The sequence below is a fragment of the Symphalangus syndactylus genome, chromosome 17, assembly GCF_028878055.3.
Source record: "Symphalangus syndactylus isolate Jambi chromosome 17, NHGRI_mSymSyn1-v2.1_pri, whole genome shotgun sequence".
NCBI lineage: Eukaryota > Metazoa > Chordata > Mammalia > Primates > Hylobatidae > Symphalangus > Symphalangus syndactylus.
Window position 1 is genome coordinate 80,506,749 of NC_072439.2, and position 23,318 is coordinate 80,530,066.

A 23,318-nucleotide genomic window follows, 5' to 3' on the forward strand; every position below is an offset into this window, starting at 1 on the left:
AGACCAGCTGTCCCCTCTATCTTCCCCCAGCTTTCTCACCTTGGATCAGTACCTGAACAGCCTCTCACAGTATTCACAACAACCACCATCTAAAAAAAAGGCTTGTATCCATGAGACATGTAGGTCTGGTTGTGTTTTATCAACTGAAGGATTACAAGTGGAAGGAGGCCTGCAGGAGTTGCTGCTGGTCCCTGTCGTTGTCACTGTGGGACTGTTAGACCTGCAAGGCAGATCCATCCAAGTCTGGAACGAGGTAATACCATTCCACAGGTATAGCCAGTGCATAGGATGATAGAATCAAGATTCAAAAAATGACCATTATAACCAGCCCAGAAGCAGTGAGCACTAAGATGACTCAGCCTTCATGGAGAAGTGGCTGTTTCCAGGTCTGAAGCAAGGAATAACATGATGTACCCCAAACCCTCTGTCCTGCTGGAAAGGAGGGCTGGAACTCACAGGTGGGGAGGGTCTTAAGTAATCACCACAGCTCTGTGAAGAGCCCCTTGGCCATAGGCAGTATAGTTGGAGTGTGGTAAGGACAAGGCCAAGGGGACAAATGAGGCCACATCTGCTTGCATCCATCATACTCCTTTATGGCAAGTCATGCCTGGCCATTGTGGGAGATGCTGGAATCCACAGTGCCTAGGGTATAAAAAACAGTTGCGAAATGACAAGTCACTGTGGGGGATGGAGGGGACTCTCAATTAAAGATTTCTGTGACAATCAGGGAAACCTGAACTGATTACATATTTGATGTTAAAAAAAATCCCATTAAATGTTTAGGTAAGATAATGGCATTATGGTTTGTTTCGTTTGTTTTTTTTTTTTTAAGGGCCCTTCCAAAGAAATGTACTGAAAAAGTCTACGCAATGTCTGGGATTTACTAAACAATACCTGGAAAGTAGACAGGTATGAGTGGAATGGCACTGGCTGTGGGCTGACAGGTGATGCAGCTGGGGCAGGGGGCATCCTTTGAGTTTTCATATTTTTGCAATTATCACTTTTAAACTTTTTATTATTGAGAATGTCAAAGACCCTGGAAACATGGTGAGGTAAGCAAGAAAATGGTCCCCAAGTGCTTACATCACAACCCCAGAAGCTATGGGTATATGATGTCACATGGGAGATTATCCAGGATTATCTGGGCTGGCCCAGGGTAACCACATGGGTCTTTGCAGTTTAAGAGCTTTTCCTGGCTGAGCCACAGAGATACCAAAAGAAGCAGAAGACATTAGAGCCTGAGGGCCCTCCTCAGGCTTCTTCTGGTATCTGGCCTTGCTGGCCTTGGAGTAGGGGGCCAAGGAATGTGGTGGCCTCTAGGAGCTGGGAACAGGAACCTCAGTCCCGCTCCTGCCAGCACCTTGACATTAGCCCAGTTAGGGAGGCAGATTTTGGACCTCTGACTTCCAGAATTGTAGCCTAAGATTGCAGTGATTTGTTGTAAGTTGCAATAGAAAACTCATACACATAAAAACTCTGTGTGGATTAAACAATATAAAATATAATATACTAAATAAAAATAGATTATGTGTGTGACAAGACTGTATATTAAACTTTATTACAGATTCTTTTAATGCACTAATCTCAGACTGAAATAAAGTTGAGATTAAATTTAATATCTGTACTTGAGTTGTGTGTATCACTGTCCTGGGTGTATGAAACACACTTTGCTGATGATAAACAGCTGGACAGAGCTCTGGAAATGTCACCATGGGTGTTCCTGCCACCAATATTACCACCTTTATGCTTGTGAAGTAAAGCAAGGAAGATGCTATCTTATATTATAATGTAAATGAAAATGAAAAATAAACCAGTTTGCAGAAACTTGGAAAAAGAAGAAAATGTATAAAAAGAGACAAAGAAGGTCATTATGTAATGATAAAGGGGTTAATTCATCAAGAGGATAGAATAATTATAAATATGTGCACCCAATACTGGAGCCCCTAGATATAAAAAGCAATATTAGAGCTAAAGCAAGAGATAAATCCTAAGACAATAATAGCTTCAACACCCCACTTTCAGTATTGAACAGATCATCCAGACAGAAATCAGCAAAGAAACATTGGATTTAATCTGCACTATCACATAAATTGACCTAAAAGGTATTTACAGAACATTTCATCCAATGGCAGCAGAATACACATTCTTCTCCTTGGTACATGGATCATTCTCAAGGATAAACCATATGTTATGCCACAAATAAGTCTTTAAATATTCAAAAAAATTGAAATAATATCAAATATGTTTTCTGACCACAATGGAATAAAACTAGAAATCAATAACAAGAGGAATTTCGGAAACTACACAAATGTATGGAAATTAAACATGCTCCTGAATGACCAGTGGGTCAATGAATAAATTAAGAAGAAAATTAAAAATTTTATTGAAATAAAAATGGAAATACAACACACCAAAACCTATGGGATACAGTGAAAGCAGTAGTAAGAGGAAAGTTTCTAGCAGTAAACACCTACATCAAAAAAGTATAAAAACTTCAAACAAACAACCTAATGATGCATCTCAAAGAACTAAAAAAGCAGAAGCAAACCAAACCCATTCTTAATAAAAGAAAAGGCATAACAAAGATTACAGCAGAAATAAAGACATTGAAATGATGGAAAACAACACAAAAGATCAATGAAACAAAAAGTTGGTTTTTTGAAAAGATAAAGTTGAAAAACCATTAGTCAGACTAAGAAAACAAGAGAAGACTCAAATAAATAAAATCAGAGAAGAAAAAGGAGGCATTACACCTGATACTGCAGAAATTCAAAGGATCATTAGGGACTACTAAGAGCAACTATATGGCAATAAATTGGAAAACTTACAAGAAATAGATAAATTCCTAGACGCAAACAATCCACTAAAATTGAACCAGGAAGGAACTCAAAACCTGAATAGACCAATAATAACTAATGAGATCAAAGCCATAATAAAAAGTTTCCTGCAAAGAAAAGCCCAGGACCTAATGGCTTCACTGCTGAATTCTACCAAACATTTAAAGAACAACTAATACCAATCCTACTCAAACTATTCAAAAAAATAGAGCAGTAGGGAACACTTCCAAACTCATTCTATGAGACCATTATTACCCAGATACAAAAACCAAAGACATCAAAAAAGAAAACTACAGGCCAATATCCCTGATGAATATTGATGCAAAAATCCTCAACAAAATAGCAAATCAAACTCAACAACACATTAAAAAGATAATTCATCATGACCAAGTGAGATTTATCCCAGAGATGCATGGATGGTTGAACATATGCAAATCAATCAATGTGATACATCATATAAACAGAATGAATGACAAAAACCATATGATCATTTCAATTGATGTTGAAAAAGCATTTAATTCTGTGAAGAATGTCAATGGTAGTTTAATGAGAATAGCATTGAATCTATAAATTACTTTGGGCACTATGGCCATTTTCACGATATTGATTCTTCCTATCCATGAGCATGGAATATTTTTCCATTTGTTTGTGTCCTCTGTGATTTCCTTGGGCAGTGGTTTGTAGTTCTCCTCGAAGAGGTCCTTCACTTCCATTCTTAGCTGTATTCCTAGGTATTTTATTCGCTTTGTAGCAAGTGTGAATGGGAGTTCATTTATGATTTGGCTCTCTGCTTGCCTGTTGTTGATGTACAGGAATGCTTGTGACTTTTGCACATTGATTTTGTAATTTGAGATATTGCTGAAGTTGCTTATCAGCTTAAGAAGCTTTTTGGGCTGAGAAGATGGGGTTTTCTAGATATAGGATCATGTCATGTGCAAACAAAGACAATTTGACTTCCTCTCTTTCTATCTGAATGCGGTTTATTTCTTTCTCTTGCCTGACTGCCCCAGCCAGAACTTCCATACTATGTTGAATAGGAGTGGTGAGAGAGGGCATCCTTGTGTTGTGCTGGTTTTCAAGGGGAATGCTTCCAGCTTTTGCCCATTTAGTATGATGTTGGCTGTGGGTTTGTCATAAATGGCTTTTATTATTTTGAGGTATTTTCCTTCAATACCTAGTTTCTTAAGAGTTAATAAGAGTTATTAAGAGAATGCAGCTGTAAATCCATCTGGTCCTTGGTTTGTTTTTGTGTTTGTTTGTCTGTTTGTTTGTTTGTTTTTTGGTTGGTAGGCTCATTGCAGCACTATTCACAATAGCAAAGACATGGAATCAGCCCAAATGCCCATCAATGATAGACTGGATAAAGAAAATGTGGTACATATACACCATGGAATACTATGCAGCCATAAAAAGTAACAAGATCATGTTCCTTGCAGGGACACAGATGGAGCTGGATGCCATTATCCTGAGCAAACTAATGCAGGAACAGAAAACCAAACACTGCGTGTTCTCACTTATAAGTGAGAGCTGAACAATGGGAACACATAGACACAGGGAGGGGAACTACATACACCAGGGCCTGTCAGGGAGTGAGGTGGGGGAGGGAGAGCATTATGAAAAATAGATAATGCATGCTGGGCTTAATTACTAGGTGGTGGGTTGATAGGTGCAGCAAACCACCATGGCACATGTTTAGTTATGTAACAAACCTGCACATCCTGCACATGTACCCCAGAACTTAAAAATTAAAATTAAGAAAAATAAATAAAAATAAATAAACAATGTGATGTTGGTCACTGACTCAAAAATAAAGCACTTAATAAAATACAATATCCCTTGATGATAAAAAAAAAAAACTCTAAACAAACTAGGCATAGAAGGAACATATCTCAACATAAGAAAGGCCATATATGACATACCCATAGCTGATATCATACTGAATGGGGAAAAAATGAAAGCCTTTTCTCTAAGATCTGGAACACACCAAGGATGCCTACTTTCACCACTGTTATTCAACATAGTACTGGAAGCTCTAGCTAGAGCAATCAGACAAGGGAGAGAAATAAAAGACATCCAAATTGGAAACGAAGAAGTCAAATTATCCTCGTTTGAAGACTATATAATCTTATACTTGGAAAAACCTAAAGACTTCTCCAAAAACCTATTAGAACTGATAAACAAATTCAGTAAAGTTGCAGGATCCAAAAACCAACACACAAAAATAGTAGCATTTCTATATGCCAACAGCAAACAATCTAAAAAAGAAATTAAGAAAGTAATTCCACTTACAATAACTACAAATAAAAAAAAATCTGGGAATAAACTTAACCAAAGAGGCGAAAGAACTCTACAGTGAAAACTATAAAACAATGATGCAAAAAATTGAAGAGTTCACAAAAAATGAAAAGATATTCCATAGTCATGGATTGGGAGAATCAATATTGTTAAAATGTCCATACTACCCAAAGCAATCTACAGATTCAATGCAATCCCTATCAAAATACCAATGACATTCTTCACAGAAATAGAAAAATGATCCCACAATTTATATGGAACCACAAAAGACCTAGAGTAGCCAAAGCCATACTAAGCAAAAAGAGCACAACTGGAGGAATCATATTATCTGACATCAAATTATGCTATACAGCTATAGTAACCAAAACAGCATGGCACTGGAAGAAAAAGAGACAAATAGACCAAAGAAACAAAATAGAGAACCCAGAAACAAGTCTACACATCTACATTAAACTCATTTTCAACAAAGGTAGCAAGAACATACATTGGGGAAAAAGATAGTCCTTTCAATAAATGGTGCTGGGGAAACTAAACATCTATATGCTGAAGAATGAAACCAGACCCTATCTCTTGCCATGTGCAAAAAACAAATCAAAATGGATTAAAAACTTAAATCTAAGATCTCAAACCATGAAACCACTGTAAGAAAACATTAAGGAAGCTCTCCAGGACATTGGTCTGGGCAAAGATTTCTTGAGCGGTACCCCAAAAACACAGGAAAACAGAGCAAAAATCGACCAATGGGATCACATCAAGTTAAAAAGCTTCTGCATAGCAAAGAAAAGAATCAACAAAGTGAAGAGACAACCCACAAAATGGGAGAAAATATCTGCAATCTATCCATCTGACAAGGGATTAGTAACCAGAATATATAAGGAGCTCAAACAAATCTATAGGAAAAAAATCTAATAATCTGATTAAAGAATGGGCAAAAGTTCTGAATAGACATTTCTCAATAGAAGACATACAAATGGCAAACAAGTATATGAAAAGGGGCTCAACATCATTGGTCATCAAAGAAATGCAAATTAAAACTACAATGAGATATCATCTCACCCCAAGTTAAAATTGCTTTTATCCAAAAGACAGGGAATAACAAATGCTAGTGAGGATGTGGAGAAAAGGGAACTCTTGTATACTGTTGGTGGGAATGTAAATTAGTACAACCATTATGGAAAACAGTTTGGAGGTTCCTCAAAAAAATAAAAATAGAACTACCCTATAATCCAGCAATCCCGCTGCTAGATAAACCCAAAAGAATGCAATTCAGTATATCAAAGAGATACTTGTACTACCATGTTTGTTGCAGCACTATTCACAATAGCCAAGATTTGGAAGCAACCTAAGTGTCCATCAACAGATGACTAGATAAAGAAAATGTGGTACATATACACAATTAAGTACTATTCAGCTATAAAAAAATAGATCCTGTCATTTATTCCAACACAGATAGAACTGGAGGTCATTATATTAAGTGACATAAGCCAAGCACAGAAAGACAAAGTTTACATGGTCTCACTCATTTGTGGAAGCTAAAAGTTAAAACAATTGAACTCATGGAGATAGAGAGTAGAAGGATGGTTACTAGAGGCTGGGAAGGAAAGTCAGGAATGGAGGGAGAAAATGAGGATGGTTAATGGGTGCAAAATATAGTTGATAGAATGAATAAGATCTGGTATTTAATAGCACAACAGGGTGACTGCAGTCTACAATAATTTATTGCGCATTTTAAAATAACTAAAAGAGTAATAATTGGATGGTTTGTAACACGATGAAATGATAAATGCTCGAGGTGATGGATACCCCATTTACTCTGATATGATTGTTACCCATTGTATGCCTGTATCAAAATAACTCATATACCCCATGGTATATCTTTTTAATTTTTATGGGTACAACACTTTGTACCCATAAAAATTAAAAAGAAAGAAAAGAAGTCTGCAATAAAAATCCAAAGAATATATTCTCTCTTATTTCATTCTTCTCAAAAGACAATAATGTTCTGCAATGCACTCTTCTTTTCCTCTACAACTGGGCAGTAAGCAGGGCTATTCACTCAATCTTCTAGGCACCAAATTGGGAGAGAAAAGTATTTTTCATTCTTGTTATGAAGCATCATCAAGAGACTATTCAGTAGTACTTGCTAGTTCCCAAAATTATACTGACATTTAAAGGGTAGGTAGAGAAATAAGAATCCACAAAAGAAATGGAAGGAGCAGCTAGATAATAAGAAGGAAAGCTAAAAGGTCATTGTCCTCTAAGTCAAGGTTGCAAAGCATTTACAACATTTCTCTTTATAGTAGAAGGAAATGAGCAATTATATCAAATTCAGCAAGGTGAGAGCTTAAGTAAATGTGGAGAGACAACTATTATATATACCTGCTGGGAAGTCATAGCAACCTTAGAAGAGAGCTGGTCTGGTGTAGTAAAAATGTTGATGTGTTATTCTGACTCTTCCATGGACTGCACTCCTTAGAAGCAGGTCTGAATGTTTTGCTCCCCACAGTACCTAGGACAGCGCCTGAATGTAAGAGGCACTTAATAAATGTTTGGCAAATGAATGAACTAAAACGAAGTAAAGTATGTAGTTGATTTGGAGGGAAAAATATCCCAATGACATTCAAAACTGCTTGTAATAAGATGTACCAATATTTTCTTAATTAAATCACTAAGTCTGAAATTATCACCATATATTTGGCTTCCTCCCCAAAGGCCCTGAAGCCAAAACAACTCAGTTCCTAAGGAGAATATGTAATTTGCCACCTACAAAGATAAAGTCTCATACATTAGAAGCAACCCTAAATTTCTGTGCTTAGAGTAACCTTTTGAGTTGCCAGAGTGATGTCATTAGTGTTACAGTTTTATGCAAGATTAGGCATGTAAATATGTGTTAAATAGTTCCATGGGCTCCTGCTTGCTCATTTAGTAAAGAAGAGTTCATTAAGAGTATCTCAAATGCGTAGCTCAGAGCCACTGACACTAGAAAACTGCAACCACTTTGTTCTTTCCCTGCCACGTATCTCACTTGTCCTTGCAGCTGTCACCTTGAGGCCTCAGCACTGGTAGGAAGTGAGAAACCACTGAGAAGTGGCACCCAGTAGAAGCTTCTAGAAACAGAAAGAGTATCCATAAATAATTAAACTTAAATGAAATCAGAACCTGAGAGGTTATAGTCGTGTTTCTTGGCTGCCCATCATAATTACCTGGACAGCTTCCAAAAATACATTAATGCCAGAGACCCACTCCCAGAGGTTCTCATTGGCCTGGAGTGAGACCCAGGTACCAGTATTGTTTTAAATTCTTCCAGATAATTCTAATGTGTGGCCAGCATTCAGAGGCACTATCTTTATGTTTTTATATCTCAGAATGGGTATCAGAACTTAGTGCTAATGAGAAAGTACTTCAGATTTTATCACCCTATATCTCAGAAAACCACTTTTCCTCTATTGAGTGCCACCGACACATAAGAAAAAGAATCAATAGTCTAAATGTACAAGTACAAAGTGATTTAATTGAATTTTTTTACAAAAAGAAAATTCAATCCATTTGTTTTTAAGTTTAATAATGGGGTGAAAAAGAAGTAAACTATTGGTTAGTGTGTGCCACTAACCAATTATTATGTTATTATGTTTCATGGTCTACTTTAAACACTTTTACATGTATTGTTTTACTTAGTCTCCCGAGCAACCCAGAAAGGCAAATATTATTATTCCCATTTTTACAGTTGAGGAAACAAAAACTCAGAGATGTTAAATTGACTTGTCCAAAGTCACAGAGTTGGCATATGGTGATGCCAGGAGGCAAGCAAACAAATGGCCCCATCTGCTGCTCTCACTTATCTTTTCATCAGGCCATGCTGCCCTATCTAAAGAAAACCTTAGTGAATGATACTTCACCAAGCAACAGAAATTTTCTGTCCAAGCCAATGAAAGGGATAGATGGAGCTGGACAATTGAGAGAAAGAAAGAGAAGAAGTAGAGAGTAAGAAGAATGAAAGACAGTGCAAGCTAAGGGAAGGGTCGGAAAGGAAACATCAACTGCACCAAGCAGATGAGTCACAGTGCATGAGGCCAAAGTCATACTAACGGCCACATTTCCCAATACATACTTAGATGGTCAAGGCAGCAAATACAGTCAGTGTGTTAATGTGTGTCCTGGATTGTGCTGTAAGGGTGCATGAGGCAGTCCTGCCCTACAGATGCTTATAAGCTAGCATGGGAGGCAGATTTGCACGCAAACAGGATAGATTTTGCCTTGCCTTAGCAGAAGTAAGTACCGAGAACTGGGAACAGAGATAAAGAAGCTGTTCATATGGGTCAGAGAGACCTCACAGAAGAGGGTCATCTGAGATGGCTTTGAAACAGGGTAACTCATTCACCATGAAGGCAGAAGGAATGGCCGAACTGAATTATGGAAACAGAAACTAGCAAGGTGTGTGCTTGAGAAATGGAAAAGGCCCTTTATAAATTTCTGAGACAGGGAAATTATCACATTCTCACTGACTCCCTCCTTTTACTAAGGGCTGAGATTATATCTTTTAGCTTTGAATTTTCACATCATACTCATCTGCAGTTATATAGGAATGGTTCTGCCAGGTTCGCTCCAGTTCCTAGACCATTTAATGGTGGAATTAGTTTCAGGTTTCCTCTCCTCATTGCCCACAGCTCTGTTCAGCCACTATACAACACAAATCTCTGTTTTATGTTAGGATTCCAAATTACAAAATTGTATGAAGTACTTTCTTTTTTGGTCTCTATATCCCTATCCTGATCACAATTCAAATGAAAAGTTTCTTGTCCTATAAAATGAGCAAAACTGAATTAATTTCTTAAGGAGTTCAGGAGGGCTGTCTTTGAGTGGGAAAGAACCTCCAAGCCAGCTTCCATTAACATATTTGGAATTCTAGGTGTTTCTTTGAAGCCTGGAAATTTTTTTAACCTGCACAGAACCTTTATACTGTTGCCTTTAAAGCAGCTACTCCCTTTTATTTTAATTAACAATGACTTTAGCAGGTTTTAAATAATGGTTTGTCTTCATGAAAGAAAACTAGGGTAGAAACACTCCAAATCCACTTACTGGAATAAACTGAGGAGTCACTAAGTCCTTTCCAACACGACTTAGACAGTTCATTAGAATAAATATATATTTCATCTCCCTCCTTCTATATCATCTTAAAACAGAGCAAAGATGCAATGCTGGAATAATGACACACAGTCTGAAAAATATACTAAATGTATTGAAATCACTGCAGCTCCTTTCACTTTGTGTAGTTTCAAAACATTTATAATTTGTATGATGTGTCTATTAAATGCTGCCTAATAGCCAGGAACAGGAAAGCACTCAGGAATTTATTGGTTTAGCTAGACTCAAATTGTACCCAAACCCTGTGAATGAATGACTAAAGCAATCAGAGGATTCCACCAGAGTCCAAGTTGAAATAACTTCTTGAAAGTTTAAGCCAATCCTCATTCTTATGAAGTAATTCATTCAATTTAGATGAAAAGTATTCTTATTTCCTGAAAGTTAACTGGTTTTAATAATGGATGTAGTCCCTATTCTATTTGATATTTTAGAGATGTTCAAAAAGAAACATAAATAACTTTAAACAACCAGGCCTAAGCCATTTAAAGAGATAGCAGATTTAATTTCTACGTCTTTCTAAATCTAGAGTCTAGGGCATCCATTCAGGTGAATCCTTTGATTCCTGCCATTATCCTAGAACAAGCGTAGATGTATGAATTCTTGCATCTATACTGGTTACTAAACTCTCAGCCTCTGTTCTACCTTACACAGTCTCTGTTCCTCACAGCTCTGATGCTGACCCAAGGGTTATAGAAGGAGATCAATTCCCAGACCTAATCCCAGAAAGTAAATACACAACGACATAGTATATGCTTAGATCCATTCTTCAATTTATTGAATCACAAAATATTGGCGCTGAGAGGAATCTTAGAAGCTAACAGTTTCAAACTCTTCACGGTACAGAGTAAGCCCTAGAGATGTTAAGTGACTTTCTCAAGGTCACACAGCTAGTTAGTGACAAAACTGAGCCTATAACCAATCACTTATTATGAGTGCACGCTCTGATCCCTTGCTACCCGGTGTTGTCTGAAGACCAGCAATATCAGCATTGCTTGAGAGCTCGTTAGAAAGGCAGGCTCTCAGGCTCCACCCAAGACCCTCTAAAGCAGAATTTGAATTGTAACAAATCTTTTTTTTTTTTTGAAACAGGGTGTCACTGTGTCATCCAGGCTGGAGTGGTGCAGTGACACAACCACGGCTCACTGCAGCCTGGAACTCCCAGGCTAAAGCTATTCTCCCACCTTAGTCTCCCGAGTAGCTGGTACTACAGGCACACACTACCACACGTGGCTAATATTTTTATTTTTAATTTTATGTAGAGACGGGATCTTGCTATGTTGCCAGGTCTGGTCTCAAATTCCTGGACTCTAGCGATCCTCCCTACTAAGCCTCTCAAATTGCTTGGATTATAGGCATAAGCCACCACAACTGGCCAAAATCTTTAGGTCATTCATATGCACATTACAGAGCTGAAGCCAAGCCAGGCACATTGGCACGCACCTGTAGTCCCAACTACTAGGGAAGCTGAGGAGGTAGGATTTCTTGAACCCAGGAGTTTGAGGCTGCAGTGAGCTATGACTGTGCATGTGAGTAGCCACTGCATTCCTGCCTGGGAAATGTAGCAAGTTCTCATCTCTAAAGAATATATTTCTAATTTAAAAACTAAAAGAATGGAAAGCAAGTAGATACTGGTTTGAAGCATGGGTCTACCTCTTCTAAATGTAAGCAAAAATCTAAACCTTCTGAAAGCATCATTTAGAACCTGGAAATAATACCACTACCCACCTTGCGGAGTTTTCATTGTATAAGCATAACATAGATATATGCATGTGTATTTCATGAAATACATATGTGCATAAATAATACATTCAAAGTGTGTGGTATATAGTAGATAATATGGTATATAGTAGCTAATGTTATTTCCCGTCTCATGCTTATCATTAATATTGTGCTTAACCAAACTGAAAGCCACTAATGACTATGCATCCATGAAGGAATCACCAGTCTTCCTTCCTTTGTTCTAATGTGTTAAATATCATTTTAACTTGTATATATGATTAAGACTTCTTTATTTAATGTTCCTAACTCCCAAGAAAATTATTATTATGTGGAAAACAATAATAGCTAACTACTTTTGGTGCTGTGCTTAGACAGGAAAGAACTTCTCCCAAAGCCAAGTCATCATCATAATAATAATAATAAACCCACAACGTTCTTAAAATATCTTGACTCTAGAGCCTATAAACCTGGCTTCTCCAGAAGCCAGTGAGTATCAGCTGCCACTGATGCTGTAATTTTCTTAGGCAGAGACTCAATTGCCATGGGCAGATGCCACAACATTGGCAAAACCGGGGCACGGTTAAAGATGATGTTTCATCACCAACATGTCACACTTGTCAGCATTTTAGAAAAAAAAAACAGATTGAAGAGGAAAGAAGAAGTTGAGTTTTAGTATCCAAATCTGAACTAAAATTTTGGAAAAATACAGCATAGTACAGAGTACGAAACCACACCAAAGTGATATTTTGAAGGAGATATTTTGGGGAAAATGGGATTTTAACATCAATTAGAAAACCATGTTTTCCTAAGGCAGTAATTCTCAATCCCGGCAGTGTGTTACAATCAGCTAAGGAAGCTTTAAAAAGATTGAATGCAAATTTCTGAGAGAGGACCAGGCTCTAGTGTTTTCTTAAAAATTCCCAGTCAATTTTAATATGTAGCCGGGATTGAAAACCACTGCCCCTATGGCACCAAAAGCCTGTTGTTATGTAAGAATCAATCCACTGAGAGCTATTTGTTGCTGTTAACTTCAGTGTGTACCTCTTCTAGGTCTTTTTGCCATTCCTCCAGGACATCCACCGTAAGGAAAGGAGACCCTGGACCAACATTCTCTAAGATGTTTATATGGACCAGTGGCCGGACCTCTTCATCTTATAGACATGATGAAAAAAGGTAAATGCACTGGGATTCTGGGCACTTTTCAGAAGCATTTAACCTGACTCTCCAAAGAGGATACTGACAGGAAAGTGGTAGACAACTGAGCCTTATGCTTTGCAATGTGGAGACCGACTCTACGCTACAGGAGCAGGGTTTCAGACACTTTGGCCTTCCTTCTCCTTGCACTTTACATGTTCGCTTTCAGCACATAGCTTTGCAAAAGTTGTTCCCTGTCAGAAATTCCCACGTCACAAGCTCTTTGTTTAGCTAACTCCAGCTCTGCCTTCAGATATCCAATGAGAACCACCACTCCCATCATCCTCTTTAACCAAACAGTGTTGTTGAATTTCCAGCACCTAGCACTGTACCTGGCACATGGCACTCAATATGTCCTGAGCACCAAATATATTAATAATAATTTATTAACTGAATTAATTTTATTAATTAATAATACAAATTAAATAATAAAAATATAATATAATTAATACAATAAACACTGAGAACCACTGGCATTTCAGTTTCTTCTTCTGAAGTGATGAAAACTGCATTTCTGGGCACTGGACATATGGCGGGGAAGGAAAACAGAAACTATGAGAGGAGGAAAAGAAGACAGACAAATCCATCGAGCCCTCAAAATCCTTGGAAGAATAGCCTGGGGGTAAGGGAAAAATGAGGGAATAAGAAGAAAGATAAAGGGCAAAGGCAGCTTTAATGAAAGACAAGATGACCTTTGTGCAACTCAATCCAGTCCTCTCACTTGGGTTTAGGGAGTAAATGTATTCATAAAATTATCTAGCCATTTTTAAATATTTAGTCTTCCTCTTTCTCATTGACCTTGCACCATTATCTGGGTTAAGTGAAGCTAAATTTTAAGTATAATTGCCTTTACCAGCATATTGCAACGTAAGCAAGTTGCGCATCAGGGAGAACCTGATAGAAGTCAGGATTGATTTGGTTGAAGGAAATTTGTGAAAAAAAATAATAAAATAAAAATTAAAAACTACAATTCATAAATGGTGCTGGGCACAAGGAGAAGAACCTGAAGGAGGTTTGCTTGAATACTGTTTTCAGAGCTGATACTTTTATTTTCCTTCTAAAACCTGAATTGCCTCACAGATAAAAATTCTTTTAAAAATTTCAAAAGCAAAGTTGTTCTTCACAGTAATTATATATTACAGCAAAAATTGGGAAGCAACTTGAAAATTCACAATAGAAAATGTGCTAAATAAATCACTGAATGTAATATACCACTTAGCACTTTAAAATGCTTTGACACAATATTAACTGAAAAAAGCAAGTTGAAAATTTGCATACAAACTATGATTGCAGCCACAAAAAATACACATTTTTGTGTATATAGGCAAAAGTCTGGAAGAAATAGCATGGTTTTTACTGCTCTACTTTCCAAATGCTTTGTAATATATTGTTACCTTAATTATGGAAAAAAATAATTATATGATATTTAAGTAAAATTATAGCCCAGAAGGCAACTAGTGTTGCCTCGTCAGCATTTAAAAAACAAGTCCCAGTGCTCATCATGACACCAAGCAGATTAACTGAAAATTTACTTTACTTGATCATCTCTAGGTTTTCACTGCTTTTTCTCAAGGCTTAATCAAATTATTTTTCATTTGCTTTCAAGTTGAATCATCTTTCAGCAAGATATTTTCTGTAACACTATAAAATCTCATATGTCATTTCAAATTCTGTATTTGAAAGTGCAGAAAGACAGAGGTTTGGTCCTGCAACTTTCATGCCAGGACCAAATCCAAGAGTTTTGTTGCCCTACAGGAATATTGTAACTGTCAACAGCCAGCTGTCCTGAAATTCTGAAGGCTTTATTAGAGCAAGTGAAGTGTAATATATTTCTTTCACCTTCTATTTACTCTCAGCAAATAATTTAATACATTTTGCTACTTTTTTATGAACAAAGGAATTAACATTTAAGAAGCAATTACTGTGTACTGCAGGTTTTAATTGTATTCTTTTAAGATAGAGATTATTATGCTGGCTTCACAGATGAGGAAACTGCGGCTTTTTAAATAACTGAGAGATTTTCAACAACTTCCAAAGGCCCAACAACTAGCCAGGGATGGAATCAGGATTTGAACCCAAGCTGATGCTCTCTCCCTGTACCCCAGTACCTGCCCAGGCTCTTCTCAAACTTGAAATATTTGGAGTGATAGTGAACAGCCAAGCCCACAAGGGGAAAAGTATGTTAAAATAGAGTTGGATATTGCATATCAAAGAAGATAATACATATGTGACTGACATATTGGTAATATTTGTGGAGTTTGAAAGGGGTGAACAATTAGCTTAGTATTCTGCATCAGTAAGATTCTACGAAACTGAAATTACTGTTTTAATTTTTTATTTTTAAAGTATGATTTCAGGACTATGGGATTTATAATAGTTAAAATATTGACTATGAAGAAATCATTTTTCAGCAAGCTTTATTTACGGGATGGGGATGCAAAAGCTTATTAAATAAGTCTGCATGGCCAAAAACTACAAGCAATAGAATCTGCCATTAAGCTGGTATCCTTAGTTTAATGTTGGAAGTTCATTTGTCTGTGCTTTTTTCTTGACCACATCTTCGTCTTTGCTGCTTAATTCACAAACTCTTGGAAGATACGACTCGTATTTTAAACTGACTTTGAGCAGTATCTGTGGCTCTGTTTAAGGTGCTCTTGGTGGCAGTAAACATGGTGATAATGAAGATGATGATGGCTGATAATTAATCTACATAATTAAGGTCCTCCAGTTAATTATTTGGAAATAAATTAACTAGACTGTCTGACAGCACTGCCTCAAATTGCTGGTAATTCAGTTTCTTCTTGTTCTGCAAACCTGGCCTCTGTGTGTGCTTGCTTTCTCCAGCTGTGTTCCCACAGCAATCCCAGAAGCCAGACCGTATAAAATCCTCAGCTGCTCTCCACACCTCCTCTTCCTGCGAACAGGGCCAAATGTGTCAGGACATTGGATTCCCCGGGATTCCTCAAATGGTAGACTACCAGGAAACCAGCTTAAGGGCAGGCAGAGCAACTTCAGTGGAAGGAAAAGTTCAATGAAAATTCTGAAGCCAAATGTTTTCTTGCTCAGAAGAAATGGAAGTCAGTTTTACTTCTTTTTTTCCTTATTTGAATTCCAAGCCAGATCTTTTTCTGATCATCTTCTATATGCAAAACATAAGGTCCTATCTTCATCTTCCATTCTGCAACCCAGCAATATGGAGAAATGTTTTTTTCTTCTCTGAACAAACTTCTTTGTTAGTTGAACTATCTTTTTTTTTTTTTTTTTTTTGGAGACGGAGTCTCGCTCTGTCTCCCGGGCTGGAGTGCAGTGGCGCTATCTCGGCTCACTAAAAGCTCCGCCTCCCGGGTACACGCCATTCTTCTGCCTCGGCCTCCCGAGTAGCTGGGACTACAGGCGCCCACCATCACGCCTGGCTAATTACTATTATTATTATTATTTTTTTTTTTTTTAGTAGAGACAGGGTTTCACCAGGTAAGCCAGGATGGTCTCGATCTCCTGACCTCGTGATCCGCCCGCCTCGGCCTCCCAAAGTGCCGGGATTACAGGCGTGAGTCACCGTGCCTGGCCTGATCCCTAAATTTCAAGCAGCAAAAACCCCGAATAATTAATTTAGAAATTAAAGAAGAGAGAGGTTTTCAAGCTAAGGGCGTTACAGACTGTTTATCAAATATTCTTTAAATTGTTTTTATTAAATATTGAAGTGATACAAATGAATATTTATTACATACATTAATATACAAAGAATATTATAAACATCCAAGTACCCATCATTCAGCTTAGAAAACTAAACAATCAGAATTTTTGAAGCCCTTGAGGATGATTTCCTAATACTATTCTACTCCCCATCCCAGCCCCCAACCCAGAGATAATCAATATCCTGAATTTGGGGTATATAGTTCCCTGATTTTTTTCATGAGTTTATCGCATTTGGATCTTTAAACAATATATTGTTTCCATCTGAATGTTTGGAGACTTCATATAAATGGAATCATGCCATATTTGTTCTGTAACTTGCTTTTTTCACCGAACGTTATGTTGCTATGATTTACCAATGCTGGCGTGAGTCGCTGTAGTTCATTTTATCTGCTATGTAGTATCCTACTACATGAACATACTACCATTTATTCATCCAGTCTACTGCTGAGCGACATTTGCATTATTTCCAGTTCTTTTGTCATTGCCAACAATGCTGCTATTCTTGTACATGTCTCTTTGTGCACATGTATGAACATTTCTTAAGATTTATACCTAACATGGGAATGGTTGGTTCAAAAGTATACACAGCTTTAATTTTACCAAGTAATGTCATGGTTTTCCAAAGAAGCCATACATGTGATTCCCATTGCTCAACAGCCTTGTTCAGAGTTTTCGGATTTCTAATTTTCATTAATCAAGAGGGTAATATTATTTTAATTTTCATTTCTCAGATTAGTAATGAGATTGAGTCTATTTCCTTAGTCCTTTTTTCTGAGTTGACTGTTTAAATATTTGGCCCAATTAGGTCAAATACTTGACTGTTTAAATAATTTGCAATTATTTCATTAGATTTATATTTAAGTAACATTTTGCAGCAATTATAATCATACCTCTTATCATTTTCTACTGGATTGTTTGTCTTCTACTTGACTTGTAGGAATTCTTTATAAAAGTCCATATTAATTATTTATCTGCTATATGTATGCAAATAGCTTTTCCCAGTTTGTGGTTTGGCTTTTCACTTTATCATGTCTTTTGATAAATATATTAATATGTTCTTAATTTTAATATATTCTAAATTAACAATCTTGGGAACATTTTGAAATCCCATCCTACTCCAGATTCAAATAGACATCCTCCTGCACAGTTTTCTAAATTTTATGTAGCATTATCTTTCACAATTAAGTATTTAATCATCTGAACTGATACCCAATATCCAGTTTTTATATGGATAACCAATTGCCCCAGCATCATTTATTGGAGAGTTTTTCCTTTCCCCATTGATCTAAAAATCACTTGTCATATATTACATTTCCATATGTACATGGATATGTTTTTGAATCTCTATTCTCTTCTAGCAGCCAGTTTTGTCTACCTCAGACAAACACCACACATCAGTTTACAAATTTTAGCATTATGCCTGTAATACATCTTGATATTTGATAGGACCAGTCACCCATCTTGTTATTTTGTAGTCAGAAGTGTATTTACTATTCTTAGCCACTTGCACTTCCAAGTAAGTTTTAAAATCAGGTTGGCAAGTCACACCTATCGCACTTCCCAGAAAAAACTCTGGAGATTTTTATTAGAATTTTATAAAATTTATTAATTAATTTATAATAAATTTACATCTTTATGTCACCAAGTCTTTCTCTGAATGAATACAATTAACCTCTACATTGGTTTGTCTTCCCTAGTATCTCCTAATAAAGTTTTGCATTTAAAAAAACTTGTACATCATTTATTAGATTTATTCCTAAGTACTATCTTTATATTGAAATGGCATTGAATTTATTGAATAACTGAATTGTTTTAAATATTGAGTCTCCACATCCCAGAATATAATTCCTTATTTATTCATGAATTATATATTTCATCCAGTATCGTTTTGCAATTATTTCATTAGATTTATATTTAAGCAACATTTTGTGGCAATTATAATCATACCTCTTATGTTATATATGTGTTTTTACTGCTGATGTATAGAAATACTACTGCTTTTGTAGTTACTGATTTTTTTCTATCAATCAACCTTGTAGAACTCAGTATGTTTTTAAATAGTTGCTGATAAATTCGTTTTGATTTCCCTATTTGTATTTTCCACAAATAATAATGTTTCTTTGTTTCCAATCTTTATGGTTTTTTCTCATGTGTTACACTCTTATTGGCAGGAACTTTTAGGATAATATTGTAGAGTAAATCAATTATGATTGCTAATATATTTGGGCTGCCTTTTTCAAACTCAAGTTACTTTTTAACTCATCATTTGTTGGTGTAATTTTGGTCTGTTTAATTCAGCCAAACTAATTAAGTCTTTAAAATTGTATTTTATTTTCTGCCATTTGGAAATTTGGATATTTCATTTATGTTTTTAGATAATTACATTTTCATATGTGTGCATGAATTGACCAATGTGAAGATAATTAATGCTTTCATCATCCTGCCAAAAAACAAAGAAACTTGAACGACCCTACTCTCATAACTTCACTACTTTGTCGTTGTCGTTGTTGTTGTTGTTGTTGTTGTTGCTTTAATCTTAGACTCAGGAGGTACATGTGCAAGATTTGTTACACGGGCATACTGAGTAATACTGAAGTTTGGGCCTCTATTGAACCCATCATCCAAATAGTGAACCTAGTACCCCATAGGTAGTTTTTCAACTCTTTTTTCCCTCCCTCCCTGCCCACTTTTGGAGTCCCCAGTGTCTATTGTTTCCAGTTTTATGTCCACATGTACCCATTGTTCAGCTCCCACGTGTAAGTGAGAACATGCAGTATTTGGTTTTCAGTTTCTGCATTAATTCACTTAGGATAATAGCCTCCAGCTGCAAATGACATGGTTTCATTCTTTTTTATGGCTGTGCAATATTTGATGGTGTGTATGTACCACATTTGATGAACACTTAGGTTGATTCTATGACTTTACTATTATGAATAGTGCTTTGATAAACATATGAGTGCAGATATTTCTTGAGAGAATGATTTCTTTTCCTTTGGGTAGATACCCACTCCAGTAATGGTATCAATTATGGTTGCTGGGTCAAATGGTAGTTCCATTTTTAGTAATTTGAGAAATCTCCACACTGCTTTTCATAGAGGTTGAACTAAGTTACATTTCCACCAACAGTGCCTAAGTGTTCCCTTTTCCTCTCAGCCTCACCAACATCTGTTATTTTTGGCTTTTTAATAATAGCCACCGTGCATGGTCTCATTGTGGTCTTAATTTGCATTTCTCTAATGAGTAGTCATGTTGAGTATTTTTTCATGTTTATTGGCTTGCATATATGTGTCTTTTTTTGAGAAGTGTCTGTTCACGTCCTTTGTCCACTTTTCAATGGGTTATTTGTTTTCTTCTTGTTGATTTTTTTAACTTCCTGATAGATTCTGGATATTAGTCCTTTGTCAGATGCAGAGCTTGCAAATATTTTCTCCCATTCTGTAGGTAGTCTGTTTACTCTGTTAATTATTTATTTTGCTGTGCAGAACCTCTTTAGTTTAATTAAGTCCCATTTGTCAATTTTTGGTTTTGTTCCATTTACTTTTGAGTGCTCTTTTTTTTATAATGTTTAAATTACACTATTTTTGCTAATATATAAAAAGGCAATTGACTATTGCATATCACTTTGGTTTCAGCAACTATACTAGTTTTTGTTTGTTTTTTGTTTTGTTTTGTTTTTTGCAAAAGGGTCTTGCTCTGTCACACTGGCTGGAGTACAGTAGCACAATCATGATTCACTGCAGCCTTGAAATCCTGGGCTCAAACAATCCTTCCACCTCGGCCCCCCAAGCAGCTGAAACTACAGGCATGCACCACTAGGCCTGGCTAATTTTCTTTTTAGAGATGGTGCCTTGCTGTGGTCTTGAACTCCTGAGTTCAAGTGATCCTTCTCCCACCGCAGCCTCTCAAAATGTAGAGATTACAGGTGCAAGCCACCTCACCCAGCCTAAATTTTCCTATTAATAATTTATATATAGATTATTTTGTATTTTCTTCATAATTTCATCATTGGTGAATAAGTTTTTATTTCTTCTTTACAGTAAATATACTATTCATTCATATGTTATACTGCTAGTAAATCAGTAAATCATGAATAAAACAGGTAATAATGGACATCTTTACTTTTGTTTCTGCCCATAAAATGGGTTCTGTCAACATTTCACCATTAAGTATCAAGTTTACTATAGGTATTTCTTCTATATCATTTATCGTATTAAGGATGTTCCTATCTATTTTTAATTTGATAGGAGTTTTTATCATGAAAGAATGTTAAATTTTGTCAAATATGTTTCTCTACATTTATTACATTATTATATGATTATAACCCTTTAATATATTATTTATGTAATAGATTACATTACTACTCAAATAATAACCCACATTATAAGTTCCTGGGATAACCACAGCTTGATCATGATATATTTTCATTTTTATATATTGCTAGTTTAACTTGTTCTTAAAATTTCACGTTTATGTTTGTGAAAGATACTGACCTATAATTTTTGTGTGTATTGTTCTGATTTCGTTTTAGTATCAAAGTTTACTAACTTCATTAATAGGTGGGGTAGCATTTCATCTTTTTCTATATTCTGGAATGATTTGTATACTATAAGTAGAGTTCAGCTATAAATCATCAGAGACTACTATTTCCATTATGGTGATATTTTTAACTGACGATTCAAATTTTTAATGATTTATAACTATCTGAGTTTTCTATTTATTTCTGAATCAGTTTCAGTAAGTTATATTCTTGAAAAAGTTTGCTGTATATTTCAGGAAGTTATGTACTTCAGAGTTTTCAAATGTCTCATTATATAGTTATTTTCAATATTTTCTTTCCAATCCATACCTTATCTGTAGTTACAGTTTTTAATTCCTGATACTTATTTGGCCCTTTTCTACTTTTTCCTTGATGAGTTTTTTCAGTTTTTCATTAGTCTTTTCAAAAGAAATTAACCTTTGAACTCATTAGTCCTTTAATATAGTTCATCTATTTCATTTATTTCTGCTCAAGTTTATTATTTCCTTCCTTATACTTTCTTTTAGTATATTCTGTTAATCTTTTCCTAACTTACTAATTTGGATGCCTAGTGCATTAATCTTCAGGATTTCTTCTTATCTAATATAAGCATTTAAAACTATATATTTCTATCCTTAGAAATACATAGTTTTGCTTTAGCTGCATCCCACTAGTTGCTCTATAGTGTTTTTCATATCATTTAATTCTGATTTTTGATTTTTGTTGGACTTTATTCTATGACCCATGAGTTCTTTGTAGTATAGTTTTACTTTCTTCTGTAGATGTCATTCTAGTTATTTTTTGTTATTTATTTCTAGCATTATTGCATTAGAGCCAAATAATGTGGTCAATAAAAAGGTCAGTACTTCTCAAAGTCTCTCTAGGCTATAACACCCTCACTTATCTGGATGATTCACATAATTTTCTGTTTCTTTCTATATCTTGGATTAAAGCTTTTCATAAAATTTAATATGCTAATTGGTCCAACAAAAATAAATATGAATTAAAATATTAAGATATCATTGGGAGAGTGTGTTATCTAATAAGCTAAAGGCAGGACTAAAAAGAATAATTCCAACCTTTGTTTCCATAATTTTGTTCTCACTTTTAGTGTCTTACCCCATAAGACCTGGGTCACAGTGTTACAAGACTTCCTGGGAAGTCCCATGAATTAATGTTGGCAATAATAACGTTAAGTTCATGGACAAAATCCTTCATGTTAATGACATATACATACATAAATGAAGTGTGACTGTCATTTCTCCCCAAACTCAAAAACACATTGCTCCTGATGAAATGTACACATTAAAAGACCAAAAAAAATAATTAAACTAATCAAATTGTACCATAAAATATATACCTAACACAGCTCAAGGAAAAATCTATAAAATCTGAAACTAATTGAAGATGAGGATATACGTAAAAGAAGTACATCTCAGAAACGGAGGCTGTGGTAGACAGAAGGCAGAACAATGGCTGTGTTCACCAATGCCATGCTTTCTCTGCCATATGAAATAACAGGTGTGTTCTCGTGAGGCAGAGATGTATAGCAGCTCTGCTCACTGAAGCTCTGAAGGCACTCGGCAATCCGTTGCCTCATAGGTTCACCTTCATAAGATCTAACAGAAGGGCATGTTTCCCTAAGTCTGGGAACTAGAGGGTTCAGTGCCTGGAGAGTTTGATTTTTTTCTGGAAAGAATACTAACTTTGTTGGTGGTAGAGTCCAATGGACACTGATGGGAAGACAGAAACTGGAGGTCTGTTCTAGCCACGGTTCCCTGATTTATTTAGTTTTAATAGACCATTCAGCCTCCCTATAACTGGCTATCTCACAACCTATGCGTGTTGTAGCCAGTCTAGTCCAAATAAAAGGAACATATTTTGTGAGCCTAATAAATGCAAGAGACTGAACTTACAAA

At 35.9% G+C, this 23,318-nt stretch overlaps 1 protein-coding gene across 1 annotated transcript in view; it reads left to right on the forward strand.

Moving 5' to 3' along the window:
- The window catches only part of KCNMB2 (potassium calcium-activated channel subfamily M regulatory beta subunit 2), a 298,783-nt gene that overhangs the window by 249,048 nt on the left and 26,417 nt on the right, over positions 1 to 23,318 (forward strand). The window contains exon 2 of the mRNA XM_063621846.1: positions 13,044 to 13,166. Within this exon, the coding sequence (XP_063477916.1) occupies positions 13,111 to 13,166 (56 nt within the window). The 5' untranslated portion in view covers positions 13,044 to 13,110. The remainder of the gene's footprint in view (positions 1 to 13,043; positions 13,167 to 23,318) is intronic.